The 27535-nt window shown below is 42.9% G+C and overlaps 1 protein-coding gene across 1 annotated transcript in view; it reads right to left on the minus strand.

Annotated features, from left to right (window-relative positions):
- MLLT3 (MLLT3 super elongation complex subunit) overlaps nucleotides 1–27535 on the minus strand; it is a 584309-nt gene that overhangs the window by 19189 nt on the left and 537585 nt on the right. Inside the window, exons 6-8 of the mRNA XM_030194210.1 lie at nucleotides 25186–25261; nucleotides 15963–16086; nucleotides 3143–3239 (exon numbers count right to left, since the gene is read on the minus strand). Of these exons, the coding sequence (XP_030050070.1) occupies nucleotides 3143–3239; nucleotides 15963–16086; nucleotides 25186–25261 (297 nt within the window). The remainder of the gene's footprint in view (nucleotides 1–3142; nucleotides 3240–15962; nucleotides 16087–25185; nucleotides 25262–27535) is intronic.

A 27535-nucleotide genomic window follows, 5' to 3' on the forward strand; every position in this document is an offset into this window, starting at 1 on the left:
CACTTATTAGAGCCTTGGACTTAGCTAAAGTTCATAATGGTGGGTTCAGGTAAGTATGTGGGAGCTACCGGTTATAGTATTTCTTCTGGAGTTAAATGAAAGCAGAATGAAAAAGAGTTCTGTATTATCCCATTTTTGGCTAGCAGCACTGCATTTAAGTTGTGCATATAACCCGCAGCTGTTCCTTCATAAGATAAGGTTGAAGTCAGGCAACAGATATCTCCCTTCACCCAATCCCCTTTTCCCATTTACTGCCTTCAAGTCATTTGGAAAGGACAAAGGAGGACATTTACTGTACCAAATAAACTGTAGCCGAGCGCCGTAAAATTGGGCAATAAATCCCCCAAGTGGGTTTCTGATGGCAGTGATGAAGTCCTTGACCTTGGGGTCTCAAGGTTTATAAGATCACCTCACTCTGTCTCGTGCTGGCGAGGCCTGTTTGTCACACCTAGATTGGTTTCACAGCTAATAGCATACAGGCTTTGAAAGGACATGAGGGCATTTCATGGAGTCAGGATTAGCAGCAGCTGTATGGAGCCTGAGAATACATGAACTCTTTGGTAATCTGTGATACCTTTTACTGGGCCTAGGCAAGATGGCGGAGCTCATAAGTTTTTGGAGACTGTGGAGGTCCTTTCTCTCTAGTTTCAGAAGCATACGGCATTACCACTTGCAAAGAACACATCTCCAGAAAGAATGTAATACTCCCATCTGCACTCTATCTACAATGAATGCAATGAATTGAAAATACGCTTTTTTTGTTGCTGTAAACTATGTTTTGTGTGTGTGTGTGGGGGGGGGGGGGGGAGTTAAACTGTTTATCCCCCACACACACACACACACAAAACATAGTTTACAGTAAAAGAAGCGCAAACTGTTTTCTTGCTCAAAAATGACTACAGGTGTGCTGGAGCTTTTCTCTGTATTTTGTTTAAACTCTGGGGCCATTCAAAAAATTTATAACGCCTGTTCTCCAGATGTGCCCATCTTTAAACAAAAGTTATGTCGCTGTTTTAAACAATAAGCCAGTCTACAATTAGGTGTGGTTTATAGAACACGCCTAGCAACCGTTCGTGCAAATAAATTTAGCTGCAGGCATTTGCACCACGTAAAACTTAGTGTAAATGCCTATGCCTAAGTTAGGAGCGGACCCCTGGATTCTATACAGCACGCCTAGAGTTACGTACGGTTCTGCATGTAAATCTAGGCGTATTCTATAACTGCACGCATAGATTGTTTTAAAAAGCTGCTAAGTGTTAACAGCTAACAAGCAATAACGAGCACTAATTGGCAAAAATTAGAATTTACACATGTACATTTTTAAGTGTATTCTGTAATGTACTGCACCTAAATTCTAACATACGCAGGCAAAAAGGGGGATGGTTAGGGGCAAGGAATTGGGCATTTCAAAATCTAAATGCATTGTTATAAAATATGGGCCAGTGTGCGTAAATCCACGTGCAGAGATTTAGGCCAGCTTTTCGCTGATTGGCACATGTAGATTTAGTCGCATGAACTACACTTAAACATATTTTAAATACAGCATGTAGATTTAGAATCAGGCCCAGAGCGGGTGTCTTCCATAACAGTATGCATAGTTTGTAGAAATACCTACAGCTCGCCCATTCCATGACCCTTTTTCCAATCTGCGTCTTAGAATTTATGCACATCACTTTACAGAATATGCTTAGAAAGGTGTGCATGTAAATTCTAATTAATGCTAATTAGTGTCAATAATTACTTAAGTGGCAATTATTGGCACTGGCTGGCTTTTTAAGATAAGTAAATTGCGCACGCTAATCAGAATACAACCTGATTTGCGCGTGCAACTCAAGTCGCATTATATAGACTCAGGGGGTTATTGTGTTCACTGCACACTATATTGAGCCTTCGGTATAAATTCAGATTTGTCAGAAGAAAAATGAGCCCTGGTAATTTATCTTGCAAAATTTTTTCATATTCACCAGCCACTGTCTCTCTTAGCCAAAGTCAACAGATATACATTATGTCGAGTTTTTGATTAAATTTGAGAAATGTTTTGCATGGGATCTGAATGCTGAAAAGTCCTTTGAAGAATTCTTTGTAATGCATGACACACAACAGAGTTCAACCAAGAAACTTTAACCCATTTAAACAGTGCCTCAGATTTACTATATATATATAGATAGATACAGATACGTAGATATAGATATATATACACACACACACTCTTAGACCTAGAAATAACCTTTCCGCAATTAAGAAAAGAAAAAGCACAAAGTGTTTTGTATTTTCATATCTGTATCCCCTCTAACGGAGGATATCTCAAAGATCTTCACTGGAAATTTGCAAGTTCAGCATTTACAGCAGTACCAGAAACAGAAACCAATGAAAAACCAAGAAGCCCCACCCTGAATTAATTGCCTATACCGTTTCCATGGGAAAACAGCTTACAAATCAGGCCCTTGGCCCATAAAAAAAAAAGTCTGGCGAAATGGCAATTATAAACAATATTTAAAGAGCATTAGGAGCTCACTGGTGGGAGGTAAATGCACAGCTTGCGTAGCTCTTGATTTTTAGCACTCAAACCCATAAAATCAGTCTGATTGTATGCATGCAAACAGGGGCCAACAACAGGGCAGGGCGAGGACACTACCAGCATTCATCCATTAGCAGCAACGGGTAAGTTATGTATTTAAATATATAAGCATTGGTGCAGTGGCATATAAACATATTTAGCAATGCTATTTAAATGAAGCTGCTGAACAAATGAATAAAGTTACGCGCTGCTTCTGAATATCAGATCCAAATCCTTTTCATTTTTTTGCGTTTATTAAAGAGATATAAATATTTGCCATCTCGCTCCCTGTGCAGTCAGATTAGCAGAGTTATCTGTCCACAGGTGTAAAAACAACATGAGCCTCTTTCCTTATCTGCTGCTTTTCTACGTTGCCTAGGAGCTATGACAGATATAAGTATACGGTAAGAAGAAATAAGATATTAATAAAATAGATAGCAAAATGTGCTCATTTGGAAACCATCATTTGCTAACTAGCTCTCCAAATCGCACTTCTATGTCAATGGCAAGTTACACGTGAAAGAGATCACGTGAAGCACCGTTACCCTAAACAAAAGTACCCTGACATATCTGGTGTCCCCTTACCTGGTTATTGTTGGTTTTTAATAAAGATGGTGGTTCGTTCCGTAGGGGTGATGAGGCACAGCTGCTTTCACTATCACTCCCGTCACTCAGACTGACCCTGAGGAGAAAGGAAAGAGCTTGTAATTACATTTAAAACAGTGGCTCAGTAACAGTGCTGTGCTTTTTTGGTCTTTCCCTCACCCCTCTCCGCCCCCAGGGCAGTGTTTACAGTGTATGTATACATATATACATAGGTAGAACAAACAGAGAAGAGGATTCAAATAAAAGACGCTCCAGGTAAAAATGAAGTCTTATGTGATCTAAAATTCACTCATCTCTCTTCGGAATTTTTGCAAATCTCAAGGAGAACCACGGATTTGTTCTACCTTCGATACCCTTGCGAAGATTTGTTTCTTCTGTTTTTGTATCATACATATATACATACACACACATACAGGGTGAGGCAAAAAAAAGCAACCCCTTAGATTTTTTTCCTGTTTTCTCAGCAACTGTTTAGACTTCCCAACGTGAAATTTTATAGTTTTGTTATTAATATTTACATTTATGTACAGGGAGGAATGAGATAATCTACTAGATTGTAAGCTCTTTGAGCAGGGACTGTCTTTCTTCTATGTTTGTGCAGCGCTGCGTACGCTTTGTAGCGCTATAGAAATGCTAAATAGTAGTAGTAGTAGTAATAATCTTTAAACATGGCAAAGTTGCAAACTCTATAGCGTGACCACCCAGCCATTTTAACAAGTTGAAAAATGTTTCCACTGTAACACTACCATTATTTGCAGAAAAAAAGGGGCGTACCAGCTTACTGTTAATAACGCCACAGTGACAGACTTCTGTAAACAATAATTTGAATTGTAATAATCTGCATTTGATAATATGTTAATTTACAGAAAGCATTTCGAATCGGAACGGCAATCATGGGCAAGGAGTCAGTAGCAGACAAATGAGAATCCAGATACAACGTGAACAAAGTTTCAGAGCAATGGTGATAGTGGCTGCGTATCATCTCAAGAACTGGAAGCTCAGTGATGAAAATTTGTTGGTGTGAATACAAAATTCTGACACACTGTTAATTGTACCATTTGAATGACATTATTTTGCTGTGCTTTAGCTCGAACATTTTTAATACACAAAAATCTCTAGGTAGTAATGATAAAATGTCAGTAAACTCAATGTAGCTTAAGATAGTTAAATGTTGTTTAATTGTAATACATAAATATGATGACTAAATAAGTAAATTCTCTCATTGGAATTCAAAGTGGTTGCTGAGAAAACTGCAGGGGGTTACTTTTGTGTGGTAAAAGGTGAGCCGATCGGTATTGTGTATCTAGATTTTCAAAAAGCATTTGACAAAGTACCTTATGAAAGGCCCCAGAGGAAATTAGAAAGTCATGGGATAGGAGGTAGTGTTCTATTGTTGATTAAAAACTGGTTAAAGGATAGAAAACAGAGAGTAGGGTTAAATGGTCAGTATTCTCAATGGAGAAGGGTAGATAGTGGGGTTCTGCAGGGATCTGTGTTGGGACCACTGCTTTTGAACATATTTATAAATGATCTACAGGTGGGAATAACTGTGAGGTAATTAAATTTGCTGATGACACAAAGTTATTCAAAGTTGTTAAATTGCAAGAAGATTGTGAAAAATTGCAAGAGGACCTTATGAGACTGGAAGACTGGGCATCTAAATGGTAGATGACGTTTAAGAGCAAGTGCAAAGTGATGAATATGGGAAAGAGGAACCCGAACTATAGCTATGTGATACAACGCTAGGGAGTCATTAACCAGGAAAAGGATCTAGGAGTCATCGTTGACGATACTTTCAAACCTTCTGCTCAGTGTGCTGCGGCTGCAAAGAAAGCAAATAGAATGCTAGGTATTATTAGGAAAGGAATGGAAAATAAAAACGAGAATGTTATAATGCCTTTGTATTGCTCCATGGTGCGACCGCACCTTGAATACTGTGTGTAATTCTGGTCACTGCATCTCAAAAAAGATATAGTGGAATTAGAAAAGGTACAGAGAGAGGCGACGAAAATGATAAACGGGATGGGACGACTTCACTATGAGGAAAGGCTGAAACGGCTTGGGATCTTCAGCTTGGAGAAAAGGTGGCTGAAGGGAAATATGATAGAGGTCTATAAAATACTGAGTGGAGTGGAACAGGTGGACATGAATTGCTTGTTTACTCTTTCCAAAAATACTAGGACTAGGGGGCACGCAATGAAGCTACAAAAGTAGTAAATTGAAAATGAATCGGAGAAAATACTTCTTCACTCAATGTAATACTTCTTCACTCAATAGTAACATCGTAAGTGATGGCAGATAAAGACCTGTATGGTCCATCCATTCTGCCAAACAAGATAACTTCATTTTACTTGATATGTGATACTTTATATGTATACCCGAGTTTGATTTGTCCTTGCCATTCTCAGGGCACAGACCGTGTAAGCCTGCCCGGCACTCTTCTTGTACTAAAAGTTCTAAAGCTAACGTTGAAGCTCCTTAAAAATTTACACTCAAGCCCATCCCTATCTATTCAGTCACGATCAGGGCGTAGACCGTAGAAGTCTGCCCAGCACCAGTTTTGCTTCCCAATTACCAGCGTCGCCACCCAATCTCCGCTAAGATTCCGTGGATCCATTCCTTCTAAATATGATTCCTTCGTGTTTATCCCATGCATGTTTGTGTAATTAAATTAATGTGTAATAAACTCTGGAATTCTTTGCCAGAGAATGTGGTAAAAGCAGTTAGCTTAGCGAGGATAGCTTCCTAAAAGAAAAGTCCATAAGCCATTATTAAAATGGACTTGGGAAAATCCGCTGCTTATTTCTGGGATAAGCATCAAAAAATGTATTGTACTGTTTTGGGATCTTGCCAGGTACCTGTGATACTGGGCTAACACTTATGTATTTATGTAAGCTAGTATCTTTCTCCAGTTCAGTCAGAATATAGATAGATGCTGAGATGTCCACAGGAATATAATGGGCATCTCAGCATTTAGCGCCAGCTAAAAACGCTAGTGCACCTTAGTAAAAGACCCCGTTAGAGGGCAGTTCTTTAGCTGAATGCTTATCGTAACTCTATTCTATAAAAATAAAGTAGGCACCTACTTTTTTTTTTTTTTTGCAGAATACTAGCACAAGTGGCTTGCATTTAAGGCACGATACCCTGGTTTCTATATACAGCGCCAAGACTCTGGCACCAAAATATGTGATTCGTGCGCAAATTAATTAGCTGACAAGCTAATTACCTGATGTTAATTAATTACTGCATTTAATTGGCAATAACTGACATCTGCCCATGCATCTATTCTATAACCCCATGCACCTAAATCCCCTCTGGCGCACAACTCAAAAGAGGCATGGCCAGGGGACTGACTAGGGTATTCCTAAAAGTTGTGTGCGGGGTTACAGAATAGCCCCATTTCCCTGCCAAAATGCCCAGAGTTGGGTGCCAGCGTAAATACTGGTGCCCATCTTTTGGCATGGAAATGGGCTTTAAGTGCTATTTAATAAACAGTGCTTATATAGAACAGGGGTGGACAACCATGGTCAACCCAGTCAGATATTCAAGATTTCCACAATGAATATGCATGAGATCGATTGGCATACAATAGAAGCAATACATGCCAATCAATCTCATGCATATTCATTGTGGAAATCTTGAATATCCGACTGGGTTGACCGTGGTTGAAAACCTGTCTGGGTTGTGGCCCTCGAGAACTGTGGCCCTCGAGAACTGGTTGCCCACCCCTGATGTAGAAAGAACACAGGCATGGAGGGGGTGCAGGTTGGGAAGAGATCACATCTATTGAGTGTCCATAATAATGCTAAGTAAGATGTGTGTATCTTCTTTCTTGGGGCTATTTCATAAAGGCATAGAGATGAATCGGTTGCCTTTATTATTCTTTCCAATCCAATAGAATTTGAAAAGAACACCACAAAAGAAGGTAAGAAATGTCTATTTGTCCTTCCATCTGGGGGCAAAATGTCCCTCCAAAGAGATGAATAACGAGTATACAGACATATCGAGTTTGAAAATGGGCAAAATCAGACCATGGCTTCTCCACAAAAATAACTGACATCCCCTCCTCCTTAATTATGGCCCAATGTCTTTCTATGGAAAAAGCAGTTACAGCTTCTACAGCATAGAATCTTATAAACAGAGAAGCACAGCACTTAGGGAATTCCTCCTTTCAATCTGCCTTTCCCCTGTTCTCATCTCTCTCCAACCTTCCTACTGCTCTCATCCCCAAAACTACTCCCCCTACTGTCCAACCATCTGAATGCCCCTCCACACAACTACCTCTATTATCCCCAAACTACCCCACCCCACTTCTAAACCAACTGCCCCACTACTCTTCAAATGGCCTCAAAACTCCACCCCCCTCATTACCCTCCACAACAGTCCCACCACACTCAAACTATCCCACCTCTGAAAGTACTCAACTACCCCAAACCTCAATACTAGCCGCAGCAACTGCCACACCACTTAAAATTACCACTCTATAATGGATTCATCATTCCCAAACTTCCCCAACCCCTAATCTACCCCATCCCCCAAATTGTCCCAGCCTCCAAAACTATCCCTGTAACCACACATATCCATCAAACTGTCCTTAGCCCCTAAACTACACCTCCACAACTACCTCATCCCCTGCAACTGCACCATCACCCCCAAGTTGTCCTCAGCCCCCAAACATACCCCTGCAACTGCCCACATCCCTAACATTATCCCACACAACTGCTCCACCCCCACAAACTACCCCTACACAACTTCCCCATCTCTTGCAATTGCCCTACCACCCCCAAACTGCCATCACCTCCTACATGACACTCCACAACGACTCCATCCCCTTATCTACCCCTGCAACTGCCCCCTCCTAAAATACCCCATTACTGCCCCACCCCCTAACTACACCCAAACAAATATACCCACTTACATATAGAGTATGGTTGGACAGCATTCAAATTTATTTGTATTTTTTTATATTGCCCATTATTATTCTATGTAGTTGGTTTACCATATAATCAATAAAAGATCAGGAAAGGAAAAAAAATACCATAATAATTACAAATATAAATTAGAGAAAGACAGTTGTCTGCTAACATATTGCGGACAAGCATTGGCTCTGGTCGCTGTGGGGTAAGAATCAGGTGCTAAATGTTTTACATAAGAGAAGTGCTACACTGAGCTTACATGTGCCATTATTAAATGCCCCTCTTTATGGGGGACAGAGAAGGAATGCAGCAAACCAGAATCTTTTCTGAGGCAATTATTTAAATAAGGTGCTTATTTTATTTATTTATTTTATTGCCTTTGTATCCCACATTTTCCCACTTCTTTGCAGGCTCAATGTGGCTTACATTACATCATGAATAGTGGAAATACATTAGAAAATAGATATTTAGTATTGCATAAGGATCTTGGGTAACATGATAATGATAAAGTATGATAGTCGTATAATAAGCAAATATCGTAAGGCAATTCTGGATATGTGTGTAGGAGTTCACATTTGTTGATCTTTGTGGTATACCTTGTTAAAGAGATGGGTCTTCAGTAGTTTGCGGAAGTTAGTTAGTTTGTAGATCGTTTTTAAGTTGCACGGCAGCACGTTCCAGAATTGTGTGCTCAAGTAGGAGAAGGATGACGCATGCGCTAGTTTGTATTTTAGACCATTGCAGTTGGGGAAGTGAAGATTAAGGAATGCGCGGGATGATTTTTTTAGCGTTCCTGGGTAGTAGGTCTATCAGGTCTGACATTTAGGCTGGGGCATCTCCGTGAATGATTTTGTGAACTAGGGTACATATTTTGAACGTGATGCATTCTTTAAGTGGTAGCCAGTGTAGCTTTTCTCGCAGGGGTTTAGCACTTTCATATTTTGTTTTACCGAATATGAGTCTGGCTGCTGTGTTCTGGGCTGACTGAAGTTTCTTGATTATTTGCTCTTTGCAGCCAGCAGAGTGCGTTGCAATGGTAACTCCAAGAATTTTTAGGGTGTCTGAAATTGGAAGTTTCAGTTTTGGTGTGTTGATGTTGGTGAATTTGTTCATGTTATGTTGAGAGGTGAGTATTAGGCATTGGGTTTTTTCTGCATTGAGTTTCAGCTGGAATGCATCCGCCCATGAATGCATGATATGTAGGCTCTGGTTGATGTCATTGGAAATTTCCTTTAAATCTTGTTTAAATGGGATGTAGATCGTTACGTCGTCTGCGTATATGTATGGATTGAGGTTTTGGTTTGATAGTAGTTTGGCCAAGGGTATCATCATTAATTTGAATAAGGTCGGGGAGATCCTTGTGGAACTCCGCATTCAGGTATCCATGTGGCTGATGTGGTCGAATTAGATGTCACTTGGTATGATCGTGTGGTTAGGAACCCCTTGAACCAATTGAGAACTACCTCCAATTCTGAAGTACTCTAGGATATGTAGCAGTATTCTATGATCAACCATGTCGAAGGCGCTGGACATGGCAAATTGTAGGAGTAGTATGTTCTTGCCAGTTGCGATCAATTGTTTGAATTTAGTCATAAGAGTAACTAGTGCTGTTTCAGTGCTGTGGTTAGACCGAAATCCTGACCGGGAGTCGTGTAGTATTGAGAATTTGTTTAAATAATTTGTGAGTTGTTTGGCCACCATTCCTTCTGTTAGTTTGGTTATTAAGGGAATGGATGCTACTGGTCTGTAGTTGGTTAATTCACTAGCACCTTTCTTTGCGTCTTTGGGTATGGGGGTGAGTAGAATGTTTCCTTTCTCCTTCAGGAAGAGTCCATTTTGTAACATATAATTCATGAAATGATTCATTAGGTCTGTTATAAGGTTGAGGGGCAGATGTCATAAGGTTGTTTGGGCATATGTCTAATTTGCAATGAGATTTGGCGAATCTTTTAAGCATTTGGGAGATGAGATCCTCCGATAGTATCTCGAAGTTGGTTCATATTCTGTCTGCTGGGTATATACCAGGGTCTGGATCTAGACAGTCAAGGAGATTGGTGTAATCGATGGTGCTGACAGATATTTTGAGTTGTAGTTTTACGATTTTCTCATTGAAGTATCTTGCGAGATTGTCTGCTCCTGGTGTATCTTTGCTATTGGTTGTGACTGGTGTGATATCTAGTAGTTGATTCACGAGTTGGAAGAGTTTAAGTGTGTCATTGTAGTTTGGTCCAATTTTGGTTTTGTAATATAATCTTTTAGTTTGTCTTATGGTATACTTATATTTTCTTTGAAGTTGTTTCCAGGCGTTAAGTGTGCAGTCGTCTTTCTTTTTATTCCACGCACATTCTAACCTTCTAACTTGTGTTTTAAGTTTTTTTCAGTTCTTCATTGAACCATGGTATTGAGTTCTTTCTGTGTGAGGTTCTAGTTTGAGTTGGGGCAATATTGTCTAATATTAATCTGCATCTATCGTCCCATTCTAGGAGAAATTGGTTTGTATCTGCCTTAATTGTCCATCCGTTGTGGTAGATCTGTTGCCAGAATGTTACCGGGTCTATTTTTCCTCTCGTGGTGTAGGTTTTTCGTTCTTGTTTGTTAAGTAAGTCTTTCATTCACCATTGGAGGGAGATGTTTGCTTTATAATGGTCTGACCACGGTACAGGTGTCCATTTTGTATCTGTTAGAATAAGGTTTGAGTCGGGATCGAATTTGTGTGTGATAATGTCTAGTGTGTGTCCTTTAGTGTGAGTTGGTTGCGTGTTTGGTCCGTGCAGATCCCATAGTTGTAAGAATTCTTTGCATTCTTGGGTGCTTGTTGAGGTGAGATCTTCAAAGTGCAGGCTGATGTCTCCTATTATGATAAGGTTTGAAGTAGAGACGCAAGTGTTCGAGATAAAGTCCATAAAGTGTGTTTGGGAATCTTGCCAGTTGCCTGGTGGTCTGTAGAGTAGGACCGCGTTAAGGTGTTCCTGCAAATTTGGGTGATTAATTCTTACTGAGGCGATTTCAAGTTGTGGCAGAATGGATTCAGTTGTGGTTGTGATGGTGAACTCAGATTTGTATATTATGGCTATTCCTCCTCCTCTTTTTCCGTTTCTTGTCCAGTGGGTGATTTTGTATCCTGGTGGGCATAAATCTAAGATTATGGGGTCTTTAAGTTCATGGATCCAGGTTTCAATGATGAATAGGAGCTTCTGTTAGCACCCTGATTCTGTTATAGGACATTAGTGTAACTTGGCACTGGCATGCATAACTTTTGCACGCTCACAGTTACACCACCCATAGACCCACTGTAGACATGGGCACCTAAATGCTTATAGAGCAAACATTATTCTGTAAGTTGCCCACATAAGTGGCAGCCCCGTCCATGACCCTCCCATGCTCACGGCTCCTTGCATTTATTCACTTTGGATTAGATTCTATATATCATGCCTAAATAACTGCGGCCGAAACGAAGTAAGCCAAAATTTCCGCACGACTTTTAGAATACACCAAGCGCCCATCCGTCTGACTAAATTTAGTTGCAGGCAGTTATACTTGGCTTAAATGCCTATGCCTAAATAATGCGTGGACCAGATGTATTCTATAACCACGTGCATAGATTTTAGAAACACCCATGACCCTTTTCAACTATGTGACTTAGAATTTATGCGCAGAACTGTCTAAGCATATTCTTTAATGTGATGTGTGTAAATTCTAACTAATGCCAATTAGTGTCAATAATTGATTAAGTGGCAATTATTGGCGCTGAATGGCTTGTCAACTGATTAAGTTGTGTGCGCAAATCCAGAATACGACTGGATTTGCGCATGCAACTTAAGTCGCAATATACAGAATCCGGGGGTTACCATTTATATGCCCCTTACAGAACAGCGCTTTGTCTCTTTGGTGCCACTTACATGTGTTGGCATTCTGCAATTCTGCGCATGCAAATGGAGGTGCCTACTTCCAGAATTAGGGGACTGGAGTGTAAATGGATATTAGATCGGTGTATAATCTATACTGGCCGATCACTAGATATAGACTTTAATCTCACTTGTCATCAGTAAGGAATGAACTGTAATTCCTAAGCGGTAAGCACATGAGTAAGTTATGAAAAACCCTCTAAGAAGAAAAACAGAGCTATATTGATGAAACATCTGTGTCTCCAAAGCCAGCCTTACTTTTACTGCAGGTAGTGGTAAGAGAGGGATCCCAGCAGGTGCCTGATATGTATTATATAGTGCTTATTTACATATCTGTCTACTGCCATCTGCTTATTGCAATAAACTGGAGGACACTGGAAGCAAGACACGATTACTACCCTTATTACAGGTAATTCTTATGGATATCTGCCCCACGATGGAAAGAGACTGGCAGAGGAGGGAGATACAAAGGGAGAGTGTATAACAGCAGCAGTCATAATGGAAGACATAAAAGTTAGAAACCAGCCAAGGTATTTGGAAATAGGACAGACTTCCTTATGCCAAGAAACTCTCCACTAACTCTGAATTCAATATCTTGTTAATTTCCACTTCTAAAAGTTTCATACTGGCCAAAAGTATATGCAAACACAATCTTCACATGCATAACAGTGCCAACTAACACTGACAGCCCACTGCCTCTCAAATTCTGCAGAAATATTAATACAAACCAGAGGTAAAAATAAAGACCCTGCAAATTTCTCTTTAAAGGATATGTTTCAAAAACCATTTCCCCAAGTACAAGGTCTTCTGAGCACTACCCACCCTCAACATGGGTGAAAATACAAATACTTGTGGGGTGTGGATAGGGCATGGAATACAACAATGTGCAGAGTTTTTGTATTTTCAAAATAGTGTGCGCTGTTTTGAAGGGAAAAGTATCATTAGAAAAAGCAGGGGAGGGACAGTTTGGCCCGCCTCCCTGCTGCAACTCCACATACCTTGGCCGGCGGGCATCCCCAACCCCCGCCAGCAGAAGCCTTTCTCCAGCGAAGTGTCGCACATGTTCAGTTTCACTAAAACGAGCATGTATGTGACGTGAGAGGAAGCAGGACAGGCAATGTACAGAGAACAGCATTGGAGAAAGGCTTCAGCTGGTGGGAGTTGGAGACTCCAAACAGCCAAATCAGGGGCCCCGAATCCAATTTTTTTTGGGGGGGGGGGAGGGGGGTCAGGCCCCCAAGGCCCCTCGTAGCTATCCCATTGACCTGAACATAACTCACCTTCAGCTAGTACTGAAAAAGGTGTGAGCAAAATCCAAATAAATAAATATGGTGCCCAAATTTGAGTGTGCACAACTTAAATGAGCAATGAAGCCCTTAACTGGGAGTAACTGGATGCTAACTAATTACTGTAGTTAATTGGCTCCAATTAGGAGTAGCACACACATCTGGCTGCGCGCTATTCTATGAGGCTTGGCATCTAACTTTTATAGCGCATATCTGAAAAGGCAGTGTAGCCAGGAGTATGTCGAGGGCATTTCAAAAAGTGAAGCGTGGATTTACAGAATAAGGCCTGAACACGCCCAAGTTAGGTGCCAGCATTTATACATGGTTTTACCAGGCCTACAACCAGAGCAAAATCAACACTAAGGATCCTTTTACTAAGATGCGCTAAATGATAAAATGCCCATTATATTTCTGTTAGGGGTCCTTTTACTAAGGTGCACTAAGTGTGACTGTCAGGTTCAGGAGAAAACGTGAGCCCTTGGGCTGCTGCCGAGGAGCAACAGCAGCAGGCAAAACCCACCAACCAACACTAGGCAAGCACACTGGCACCGACAGGGACTGCAGGCACCACTCAGCGAGCCGGAACACACGGCCTGGAATCCCCCGGACTGGAGGACACTGGACTGGAATCCCCCGGACTGGAGAACACAGGACTGGTCCGTACAGCTTCACCTGCACTTAGCCACTGCCCCCCAAGGGTTGAGCCCCTGGGTTCGAGTGGCCGGCAGGACTTACCGGATACCGGATGACACAGGGACCAGGACTAGAACAAGCTGAATCAGGAGTGCTCCAGGTACTCAACTAACTGAAGTGCTCCTAAATCTTAAACTGACAAACCTAAGCCCTATCCTACCAGGGGTGCTCCTAAGCCCTGCACAACAAAGGGACTTCCTAAGCCCTAAACTAGCTGGAGCTCCTAAGCCCTGCTCAACAAAGGGACTTCCTAAGCCCTAAACTAACAGATCAGGGAACTAAACACAAAGCTAACAGCAGTGCTCTACAACTCTAAACTAACTAAGGTGCTCCTATGCACCAAACAACCAGAAGTGCTCCTAGCACTAAAAGGGACACCGGGGAGCCACAAGGGAAAAACAAGGAAGAAAAAACACAAAAACTAGCAAAGGTGCTTCCTAAACACCAAGCTACAGCTGTGCCCCACAGCACTAAACTAACCAAGTACTAAACCTACAGAAGTGCTAATAACAGAAACTAACAGGGGAGCCACAAGGAAACAAGCAGGGAAGCTAAACTGGAATCAAAGTGCACACTACACTAACACTAACCTGGACCTTAGCAAAAGCAAGCAGGGAAACTAGACACAAAGTCAGAAGTGCACACTGCACCAACACTAACCTGGACCTAAAGCAAGTAGCAAAAGCAAACGTTGCAAAGGCCACGAAGGGAAGAACACCACTTCCTTATCAAGGCCCTCCCAGATGATGTCACACTCCCTACAGCCAGGCAGACAGCACACTGAAACCCTGAGAGGCCCAACCCATACCAATGCAGCACCGTGAAGCTCTTGAAGCCAGTACACCCAAAGAGAGGTAGAGCTAACTCAGTCCACACACACAGCTGTAGTAAAGTGAAACAATTAGAGTCGTGCTGCTGGAAGCTGCCAGCATAGAGAGAGAGAGAGAGAGAGAGAGAGCTAGCTCAGAAAGGACAGACAAAAGAAACAGAAGCCAGCTAAGAAGCTGACCCCCAGGAAAAAGGTAAGTTTGAGAGGGGTTCTGACCACGATCATAACAGTGACTCTATAAAGTGCATGAACCCTTTACAGAATCGCTCTTAGTGCTGACATTTTTTGGTGCTGAATTATGAGCGTCATTTACTGAATCTAGTCCTAAGGTGGTATCTGCAGAACAGCACTTAGGGAGCACATGTACAGGTTAGTATTCTAAAAATATATATGTGCACAATGCACGTGTAAAAATGAGCATCTAGGTTATCAAATCAAAAAAAATCTTGCATACCGCTAAAATCCCCTTTCAGGGTTCAGTGTGGTTTACATCATGAGTATAACACAGGATGAGAACAGTCATTTAGACAGTTAAGGGATACAAAATAGTAACGGTAAATCACATAAGTCTTTGGAAACAGAAAAGATTTTAACCTCTTCCTAAAGCTAAGATAGCTATTATTTGACCAAATAACAAGACGTAAAGAATTCCATAAAGAAACTCCTAATACAGGGGAGAGCTAAAAATCTTCTGAAACCGAATTCCCTTTACAAAACAGCGGGGCTTTTTTTGAGGGGGTACTCAGTACCGGCACCTTTTCTATTGTCTGCTAAAATTGACCTATGGACCCCAAGTTTTAATGAAAGAGCTCAGGCTCTACACACCAATTCTGTCTTGTCATAGATTCTGTGACTGGTTGCAGGGGGCCTGGCTATTGTGGGGTGGGTCCCTCAGTGATCACCCCACCCCTGAAGGGTGGCCTAGCATTTGAGTACCGGCATCTTTTTTGCTAGAAAAAACAAACTGCAAAACCGTGAGGATAAAATCAGTTGTTCTCTCAGTCTGTCAGATCGAACCATACATAATGATGTTACATTAATCAGCAAGACAGATGTGAAGCCATACAGAACTGGAAAAAACTAAACAAGCAGGTTATAGAATTGTCCCCTTCATGTCTGGCTTTTAACTAGGTTTGATCTTCAGGATATTTGCAGTCATTGTGCACCTACCTGCGGGCTCTGCTTCCTCCATGAGCATGCACCGTCCTCTCTGTTTCCGAGTCATTGTCCTCGGCGTCCTCCGACTCCTCATTTTCATCGGAATGCAGATCTTTTAAAACGGATCTCAAAGGGCCTGAGCGAGAAAACAACAACAACAACAAAAAAACACAGCTTACATCAGCAACTCAAATGCAACCCAGGCCATTTGACAACGTGCATGCAAAACAAGCAACCTGCACACTTTTTATTTGGGAGAGATGGGGTTGATGGCTTCTCATTTATTTTATTTTACATTTTTTATACTAGGTACCATCAAATTCTAAACTATTTAAAACTAAAATACAGATAGTCTTAAAGAACATAAGCAAGTGTAAATGTCAGCTCCCAACAAGAACGTAAGAATAGCCGTACTGGGTCAGACCAATGGTCCATCAAGCCCAGTATCCTGCTTCCAACAGCGGCCAATTCAGGTCACAAGTACCTGACAGCATCCCAAGTGGTAAACAAGGGGAAATGTAATCAGTGTGACAAAACTCTCAAACCCTCAACATTTAACACTGTTCATAACATACACTGTTCAGAATAAGAGCCACAGCGGTATCAGCCATCAATAAAAACAGCTATAAGACCTCTTATAGCCCACGTTATTTCAGGTCAAAGCTTGTGTAATAGCTTTAATCATCTGCCAAAGTACTCATATAATCCATTCCAAAACTTTTATTACATTCTCTATGCTTTTGCAAATATCAATATAACCCAAAATTTAGTAACAAAGCGACCACTTATCTTGTAGTTGTGCTAACCGCACTATGTGCTAGCAACTTAAAGTACATCACTCGACGCCCACTGCAAATCATGGCATTTTGGTCAACTAAAGGTCTGCATCCAGGGTTTCCCTCAAGCAGTCGCTGCAATATGAAAATTTTAAAATCGCCAGATTGGCATACATTACTGTTTGAAGCCTGGGATGACAGTAATGTATTCCACTCTGTTTTCTATCCATCAACCAATTCCTAATCTACAACAGAACATTGACTCCTATCCCATGGATTTTTGATTTTCTCAGGAGTCTCTCATGAAGGACTTTGTCAAATGCTGTCTGAAAACTCTAGATATACTATACAAGCTCATTTTCGAAAGAGAAGGACGCCCATCTTTCGACACAAATCGGAAGATGGGCGCCTTTCTCCCAGGGTCGCCCAAATTGGTATAATTGAAAGCCGATTTTGGGTGTCTCCAACTGCTTTCCGTCGCGGGGGACGACCAAAGTTCATGGGGGCATGTCGGAGGCATAGCAAAGGCGGGACGTGGGCGTGCCTAACACATGGACGTCCTCGACCCATAATGGAAAAAAAGGGCGTCCCTGACGAGCACTTGGACGACTTTACCTGGTCCTGTTTATCTTATGGCCAAGACACAAAAAGGTGCCCGAATTGACCAGATGATCACCGGAGAGAATTGGGGATGGCCTCCCCTTACTCCCCCAGTGGTCACTAACCCCCGCCCACCCCCCCCCCCCCCCCAAAAAAAAAATCTTTCAAAATATTTTGTGCCAGCCTCAAATGTCATACTCAGGTCCATCACAGCAGTATGCAGGTCCCTGGAGCAGTTTTAGTGGGTGCAGTGTACTTCAGGCAGGCGGACCCAGGCCCATCACCCCCTACCTGTTACACATGTGGTGGTAAATGTGAGCCCTCCAAAACCCACCACAAACCCACTGTACCCACATCTAGGTGCCCCCCTTCACCCGTAAGGGCTATGGTAGTGGTGTACAGTGGTGGGTAGTGGGTTTTGGGGGGCTCAGCACACAAGTTAAGGGAGCTACATACCTGGGAGCAATTTATGAAGTCCACTGCAATGCCCCCTAGGGTGCCCAGTTGGTGTCCTGGCATGTCAGGGGGACCAGTGCATTACTAATGCTGGCTCCTCCCACAACCAAAGGGCTTGCATTTGGTCGTTTCAGAAATGGGTGTCCTTGGTTTCCATTATCACCGAAAATCAGAAACGACCAAGTCTAGGGACAACCATCTCTAAGGACGACCTAAATTTCAAGATTTGGGTGTCCCCGACCATATTATCGAAATGAAAGATGGACGTCCATCTTGTTTCGATAATACGGGTTTCCCTGCCCCTCCATTGGGACGTTTTGCGAGGATGTCCTCAGCAAAACTTGGGCGTCCCTTTCGATTATGCCCCTCTATATCAACCAGCTCACCTCTATCCACGTCTATTCACGCATTCAAAGAAATTAAGCAAATTGGTGAGGCAAGACTTCCCTTGGCGGAATCCATGTTGACTCTGTCTCATTAAACCATGTTTGCCTATGTGTTCAGTGATTTTATTCTTTATAATAGTTTCCACTGTTTTGCCCGGCACTGAAGTCAGGCTTTTTGGGCTGTAATTTCCCAAAATACCCCTGGATCCCTTTTTAAAAATAAGCGTTATATTGGCCACCCTCCAATCTTCAGGTACTATGGACAATTTTAATGACAGGTTACAGATCACTAACAGTAGACCTGCCATATATTAAAAAAAAAAACATAAGGCGGGATTAGAAAAGGTTCAAAGAAGAGTGACCAAAATGATCAAGGGGATGGAACTCCTCCCATATGAGGAAAGGCTAAAGAGGTTTGGGCTCTTCAGCTTGAAAAAGAGACAGCTGAGGGGGGGATGTTATTGAAGTCTATAAAATCCTGAGTGGTGTAGAACGGGTAGAAGTGAATCGATTTTTCATTCTTTCAAAAAGTACAAAGACTAAAGGACACTCGATGAAACTGCTTGTAAATACTTTTAAAACAAATAGAAGGAAATATTTTTTCACTCAAAGAATAGTCAAGCTCTGGAACTCACAGCCAGAGGATGTGGTAACAGCGTATCAGGTTTTAAAAAAGGTTTGGACAACGTCCTGGAGGAAAAGTCCATTGTCTGTTATTGAGATGGACATGGGGGGAGCCACTGCTTGCCCCAGGATTTATAGTATGGAATGCTGCTACTAACTGGGTTTCTGCCAGGTACTCGTGACCTGGATTGGCCACTGTTGGAAGCAGAATACTGGGCTAGATGGACCATTGGTCTGACCCAGTATGGCTATTCTTATGTGTTCTTTTTTAGTATCCTGGGGAGTAGACCATCCAGCCCGGGTGATTTACAACTCTTTAGTTTGTCAATTTGGCTCAGTAAATCTTCCAGGTCTTTAGATGTATCATAGTAGCGTAGTAGATGACTGCAGATAAAGACCTGTATGGTCCAATACTCCAGGTGGGGCTTCACCAACGACTTCTACAGGGGCATCAACATCTCCTTTCTTCTGCTGGTTACACCTCTCTATACAGGCTAGCATCCTTCTGGCTATGGCCACTGCCTTGTCACACTGTTTCATTGCTTTTAAATCCTCAGATACTATCACCCCAAGATCCCGCTCTATGTCTGTGCATATCACGTCTCCCTTGGATTTCTACTCCCTAAGTGCATCACTTTGCACTACTTTGCATTGAATTTTAATTGCCACACATTAGACCATTCTTCTAGCTTCTGCAGATCCTTTTTCATGTTTTCCACTCCCTCTGTATCAAGCCACATGCATCACTGCACAAAATTCTACATTAAAATAGAATATAAACACCAAATCATATCATTCAGTCCAAATATTTCTCATTGAAAAACCAAGCCTTCTCCTTTTCACAAAAATCTTTAATATTGGTCATTAAACAGAAAACCTGTAACTAAATATTCCAAAGTCACGGCCCTGCAATTGAGCGGGCCTGATCCCCTGTGCACATCTTTTAGTACAACACAATGCTGGTACATTCAGAAGCCATTCTGAGGTCTGCCATGCAGACTCTGGGCTTCAGGACTGGCCTGTAGAGAGAACAGGCATGTTCTAAAGAGCTGCACCCTACCTCACACCTTGGATTCTGTCCAACAGTGGCAACCACACAGACTCAGCACAAGGACAATTCCACTCATTTCTCTGTTGCTTTATTTCATCACCCAAAATCGCCCTGTATACTTGCAATTTATTATCTCTAAATTCTACACCTATCGGAGGACAAGAACGTTAAAAAAAAAAAAAACCTGGATAAACCAAAAGCAACTGTCTCACATCTGCATCCTCTGTTTAATCAGACAGCTCGCCCTCATGACTAGGGTTCAAAAATGTTTGCATTCTGTTATGGCGAGTTTCAGCTTCAACCCAGACAAGAAATCGCAGGCACTGGCTGTAGAGACAAAGAAAAAAAAATGCCTCTGGAAGCACTCTATCTTCAGCAAGAGACTATTAAAAACAATCTGGAGTGACATATTTGTAAATAGGACATTTTGTTAAGGTTAAGCTGTGCACAGAAAAGCATGGGGCAATAAATCACGGCTTTTCCAAGGCTACGGAGCCTTTGTCTGCCTGCTTTTACATCTATTTAGTTCTAGCCGTTTGCTTTCATTTCAAGGTCAACTCCTGGTCAGGCGAGCATTCTGCTAAGGTCTGGATGGACGGCGCGTGGCAAGCTCCATATTGCAATAGTAACCCAATTTCTTTCTCATGAAAGAGCCTGTACATGGGAATGAAATCTCCACAAAATTGAACAGAATACGGTTCAGATTTCATCCCTTGCACGACCTATCAGAAAAGTGAATGTAAGATCACATATCACAAGCCATCTTGTAAAGGTTGGATCTCAACTGAAGAAAGGGGTTTTTGTTCTGATAACAGTTAAGTGCAATCATCACCTTCAGACCTCTGCTTTCCTGTTTAAAAGATTAAAGCAGCCTGGATGTGGTGTTAGCCCTCTTAGATAAGATAAAAGCAACAACCTATAGGTGATATCCGCTATTCAACAAATGCACCGAGTTGGTCCAGAAAGCCATTATCACCTACAATATGTTTGTAAACCTTTGTTTCTAGGTTGCTTATCAGACAAATAGTGTTATGCAGAAGGGCCTGATCATAGCTGGTGGATGTATACCACTGACGCTGACCACCTCAATGAGAACACAACTACAGATAAGGCACACGGGGAAATGGCAGCTGAAAGCTGTATCTGGCACACTGGGCTATCCAACACTCCCAGGGCTCAGCAGACATGCCTTTTCAGGCAAATGCACGCTGCTAGCCATCATACTTCTAATACAACAGGGGCCAACCTGAAAAATATCTTCAAAACCAAACCTAATTATGGGACCCAGTAACATGTTCAAACAGGACTTTCCATGCAATATGTGTAACACTGGTTCTTCGGGATTCTCCACAGATCAATTTACCTACACAGGAGGAGGGCCCCTTTCAAAATTGTTTCTGCTCTGACCAGCAGGGAGAAAGGGCATTGTTTGGGTGGACCAGGACCAGCAAGGTTATGTGGCAACTCCCTATGCATTCTTCTATGGGGCAGCTGGCGTCTGCAAATTCCATGGGTACTCTTGTACTCCTGGGCCCTGGCAATAAAAGGAGTTTTACAAGGGAAACACTACTAGAGGGTGGCACCCTTTACAGTTCAACTTGGAGGCTCATAGACTTGCAACCACCTCTGCATTCTCTCCAACATTATGTTCTTAAATAAACATAAATGAAACATGCATGACTATTTTAGTTTTTTGTTTTTTTTAAATCAGAAAGAGGTGTGGTCATAGAGGTAACACAACTTGAAGGGGACGTTGCAAGAGTGAGTGTGTGTGTGTATGACTATTAGTGTCAGTCTGTAAGTGAGAGAGATGGAACACTGAGGGAGGGATGCACTAAAGTCGTCGTTAGAGCCGTTCCGTACCGAATTCCATAGCGAAACGGTAGGGAACGGCTATGCATCAAGGAAAGGGAATGCAAATTAGCATCCTTCAAAAACCGTGGATAATCAGCCGGTAGAGCATGCGCAGATTAGCCAAGCGTTATGCTGGCTGCTCTGCGCATGACAAGGACGTAAAAAAAACACGTCCTTTATGGACGTTCTTGCCCCCCACCCCTGCCCGAGGTCACCGCCGCTCCCCCCTGCATTGAAATCAGAACTTTACGCAGCCCCGGCCCCCCTCCCTTCCTTCCTTCCTTAAAATGACAGCTTCCCCGCCATCCTCCGCCCCCCCCCCCCCCGTGGCCCTGAGGTCGTCGCCGCCGCCGCTCCTCCCTCCTGCCACCGGGCCCTCACAGCGCCTCTCACCTCCGTGTGAAGGCGCTGCACCGGCAACAACAGCTGATTGCCTCTCCGGACTTCCCTCTTTTCCTCCCTGGCCCGCCCTCGTCTGACGTAAGTAACTTACGTAAGTAAATTATGTCAGACGAGGGTGGGCAAGGGAGGAAAGGCGGGAAGTCCGCAGAGGCGATCAGCTGTTGTTGCCGGTGCAGCACCGCTGTGAGGGCCCAGTGGCTGACGGAGGGGGGCGGGTGGAGGGGGGAGCGGCGGCGGCAATGACCTCAGGGGGGTGGCGGCAGGGGCGTGGCCACGCGGGGGGGGGCGAGGATGGCGGGGAAGCTGTCATTTGAAGGAAGGAAGGAAGGAAGGGAGGGGGGCCGGGGTTGCGTAAAGTTCTGATTTCAATGCAACGGGGAGGGGGGAGCGGCGGCGACCTCGGGCGGGGGGGGGGGGGGCAAGGTCGTCCATAAAGGACGCTCCTGACGAGCACTTGGTCATTTTTGCCCCCCTCCCGATTTTTTAAAAACATTTTATATGTTTTCCAAGCCCACGCAGTCCCAACGAGAGGTACAGACCTCTCGTTAGATTTCCCAGCGTTTTTCAGCGTTAGGGCAAGCGGAAAAGCTTAGTGCATCTCATTTCAATAGGGTTTCTACACAATTTGCTCATCTGCATTCCGTTTGCGTTAGCTGCTACCATTGTCGGAAAAAAGTATTTAGTGCATGCCAGGGTTTACTACTTGCTCATTAATGGCTCGTTATTGGCTCGTAAAGTTTAGTGCATCTGGCCCTGAGTCAGGATCTAAAGTGAATTTTGGATCCTCTTGCATCATATCCTTCAAAAGTCTAACCTGTAAGACCACAACTGAAAAAGAGATTTGCCAAAGTTAAACAGACCCACATGCCAAGGGTTTTGTGGGATTTTAATATTTTTATTTGACGTGTACACTGTTAGCATGAGCACTAAACATGTCGGGATAAACAGTGCCAGTTATACTTGGTCAACCGAAAAGTTTGGCTAGCGTTGATCACTGCTTTAACCAATATGGGGCTACAGCAGTATGATAACAGGACACCCATGTCCAAAAAGACACCTATTTTATGCCTATCTAATAAAGTAACAAGAGCCTATGTGCCCTTATAAAATAGGCTTCTACAATGATTCTCAGTAGTGCACAGACTCTCATGCATCACTATGCTTGTTCCCGAAGTGAAAATGTGTGCATGTACTCTATGAATGCACACATATAGGGCTAAATTCAGTAAACGAGAGCCCCCCAAAAAAGAGCGCTAAGCGCTATTTTATAGACGGTGCTCAGAGTTGGGCGCCATTTATAGAACAACACCTAGCGCTGGAATTCGCACCCAATTTTTGGCATGAGGATTTTCGGATCCACGCTTAAAAATTTACATGCACTTCTTTATAGAATACCTACTAGGAAGATGCATGTGTAAATGCAAATTGCTGTCAATTTATTTATTTATTTATTGCATTTATACCCCACCTTTTCCCACAGGATGCAGGCTCAAAGTAGCTTACAACAGATTGTTAGCAGCCAATTATTGGCGCTAATTGGCTTACTATTCAATTAAATTGTGTGTACAATGTTGAGAGCAATTTATAGAATTTGGGGGATACTTTATAAAATACTCGTGTACATCATAAATCCTCCCCAGCTCCACCCAAAAGTTGGCCTTGGGACCCCTTCATGCAACATGTGTGTACAGAGGCAGCCTAATCATTGGCTATCTGAGGTGGGAGCCTCAGACGGCACTCTTTTGAAGTAGCATCTACCCTCATGCCTGCCGTGCTCTAGCACCACTCCCCCCCCCCCCCCCGCCCTTCCTTCCCTGAATTTACCATCTTTTCTTGCTTTCTAAAAGTCAGGGCGGCATCGGTTCCCATATGCTGCCCTGCCACCGACCCCTTCTATCTTACATCCCTGCCTCTCTGATGTACTTCCTGTTTCCTCAGAGGCGGAGCGGGCCGCAATAGAGAGAAAGGGCCGATGGCAGGGAAGTGTATGAGAACTGCTCCCACCCTGACTTTTGGAAAGCCAGAGAAGAAAGTACATTCGGTGAAGGAAGAAAGAGGGGAGAAGTCAGACTGCACAATTTTAAAAGTCATTTTCAACATGCAGAAAATACCTTTTAAAATTACCCCTTATATAGACAAGTTATCTGGTAGTTATCTGAAGTGTTTGTCCAGTGCTGGTCTCCGCCCCACTGCCCGCCCATGCTCGTTTTAGTGAAACTGAGTATGCGTGACACTTTACGCATGCTCAATTTCATGAAAACGAGCATGCATTTGACGTGAGGGGAAGAGCAGGGCAGCCGTTGTGGCAGAGACCATTGCTGGACAAACGCTTCAGCTGGTGGGGGTCCCCAACCCCCACCAGCCAAACCAGGGGCCCCAGAGCCAATTTTGGGGGGGCCCAGGCCCTCGTGCCCCCCCTTTAGCTACGTCACTAGGGGCACCGCATAAAATCTGGACTGACTTTTATGTGGTCCTATTTATATGGTTACCTTGGTCAGCTAAGTGCTGATTACTGGCATTTAACTGGTCACATGCTGACTCCACTCTCGGAATACCCCCAAAATAGCCAGTTCTGAGATAAGTGCTAACTGGAGATTTTCACTGGCACTAACCGGCTAAGAGTTGCTGAATATGACCAGTTAGCCCTGAACAAACAAATTTAACCAGTCAGGAGCCGTTTCTGGCTGGTTAAATGACTTTGCTTATCAACCCAATGGTCTTCAGTTTAAGAAAAGATAAAATGCATTCTTAAAACTTTTTTTTTAATGGCTCTGATTCAGTTGAGGTGTTTTTGTGTGTTGGGGGAGGGGGAAGTGATTAAACTGTACTGTTATCAGCACCAGTTTTGCCCTCTTGAAAATAATGATGCCTCTATGTCCATTTTCTTCAATTTTAAAGCTTGCACTTACCTGCACAGGGGGAGAATGTACAGAGCACAGACAAGCTCCGCTCTGCTGTTTCAGGCTACAGATAGTGGAAAAGTGGTAAGAATAAGGCAAAACTAAGATTGCAGCACAGACTAATTTCATTCTTCGCTCTCTCTTTCACTGTACTATTTTATTTTTTCTAAAGTTATTACTTGGTACCTTGTCTGCTGTTCTGGGCCGGCGTGAAACTGGAGCTGGAGCTGGAGTTGACACTGGCAGGGCTGGGCTGCTCAGACTTGAAAAGAAAAAGCAAAAAAGACAAAGTGAAAATTAAGGGTGTGAGCCCAGCTAAAAACAAAAACACCAGACAGCCTAAGTTTAAAGTGCTAACATGGGGAAAATGGCGTGGGCATATAGTATGCACCAAACCTTCTCCCCTCACTCACTGTCTAGCATTGACCCCTCTTCCCAGCATTCACCTCTTCTCTTCCTCACAGAGGGGCCCTTTTACAAAGCAGCGGTAAGCCCAACACAGGTTTACCACTCGCTAAAAAGGAAGTACTACTGGGCTAATATAACATTTACAGGCCAGTTTTGGGGGTAGGGCAGTTCATGGTGCAGTATGGCAGGGAGTGGGTGGTTTTGGAAGGTGGAACAGTTTGTGTGGTGGTAGGGTAGTTATGGAAGGGTAATATTTAAGGCTGGTGCAGTTTGTGTGGTGATGGAACATTTTGGGGGGTTGGGGTAGGGCATTTTTGGGGATACAGCAGTTTACAGTATGATGCAGTATTAATGGAGGAAATTTAGGGGAGTGAGAGCTATTGACGGGATGGTGGAAAATTGAAGGGATTAGTTTGCAGGGATTTGAAAAATTTCAGGGGTAGAATTTGGAGGGCTGAGACAATTTGTGAGATGAGAGCAGCTGCAGGGCGTGGTTTTGGGAGGTGGAAGTAATTTGCAAGGTGGTGGGTGCAGTTGCTTGGAGTATTTTTTGGGATGGAGCAGTTTGCGGCTGGTGGAGAGGGGTAATTTTTGGGGGATAGGGTAGTTGATGGGAGGTAATTTAGGGCACTGAGGAAGCTTGCAGGGTGGTGGAGCGTTTGGGGTAGTTTTGGGGGCTGGGACAATTTGTAGGGAAGTGGGGCAGTTGTGGAGGTTAGTTGTAAGGGGTGGAGCAGTTTGTGCAGAGGGCTAGTTTGGGGTGGGACAGTTTGGGGGATGAAAGAATAGAGAACAGGAAGAGGCAGTCTGAAAGGAGGAATTTTGTAACTGCTATGTTTCATTATATGCAAGTTTCTATACTACAAAAACTGGAACTCCTCTAACAGAAATTAATTGTGCAAAACATTAATTTTTTTTCTTTAGCGTCTAATAGAGAATTCCTAGGCACAGTAGGAGAAGTAGCAATATTGTTTTTATTATTAGCCTCTAAAAGAGAAAGAGAAAGAAAGAGACTAAAGGGCTCGCTTCCTACCTGCTGGGAGACTGAGAAAATACTGAGGCTAAGGTCACATGGCCAGGGCTCCTATTGGCTCTCTAGAGTCAGAGTTTTTCTCAGTCTCCACCTGCTGGTAGGCGAGCACAACCCATCAGTCCAATCCTGGTCCGGTCCGGAGGGACGCTAAGGAACATTAATTTTTTTCTTTAGGAGAATGGGGGAGTTATTTTTCTAAAACCCTCACTTTGATTTAGGCCATTTTTAAATTCAATTTGTCTTTTTTGCGAGTTTTTCTACACATAAGTTTCTTCCCATTCTGCAAAATTTTTGGAATTATTTTGCCCTCATCCTCGATCTGCACCCAGAGAAATTCATTTGGCCATTTTTGGGAGAGTGTGTTTGGGGGGGGGGGGGGGGGGGGGGGAGAGCTTGTTTCTCTGAAAGCCCATGTCTGAACTTGGTGTGCCTTTTTACTGTAAACTGATAAGTTTGATCCCATTTCATACAATTTTTCAACAGTTATTTTGGTCCCCCAGACACACATTTTCAACCCCTTTTGTATAATTCTTTCCTACTTCCATTTGGTTGGAAAGAATAAAAGCCCAATATAATATTACAAAGATATATATTAACAACCATACTATAAACACATAAGCATTCTCCCAATTATGTAAACCAGAATATTAAGTAACTCGTTCCCAAACCCATCATTAAAAAAAAAAATCAAAACCCACTACATAACAATATCTATTTCACTTCCTCATTTGAAGTTCAACTGCCAAAATAACATCACTTCTTTCTCATCACAGCTCGTGTAAAGAACCAAGCAAAATTCTTAACAGCATTCCAGGATTAAAGAAAGCTTTATTCTGGATGTTGGTGATAAAGGCTCTTACACTGCATTGACGCACAGTTTTCCTTCTAGGCTTTTTAAGTAACTCGATCGGAATCCACTAGAGATCACAGACACTATCTTCATTTCTAGTCACACACTTAGAAAGCTTTAACCACTACACTGGCATCCTGGGTTTGCCTAGTGGAAAGCCCATGACAATCAATGCAACCATATTAGCTGACAGGAGATATTTTTGCATTCTGTGAGCGCATCACTCATAAGCCACATTGTCGACC

This window comes from Microcaecilia unicolor, chromosome 2 (genome assembly GCF_901765095.1).
Source record: "Microcaecilia unicolor chromosome 2, aMicUni1.1, whole genome shotgun sequence".
Classification (NCBI taxonomy): Eukaryota; Metazoa; Chordata; class Amphibia; order Gymnophiona; family Siphonopidae; genus Microcaecilia; species Microcaecilia unicolor.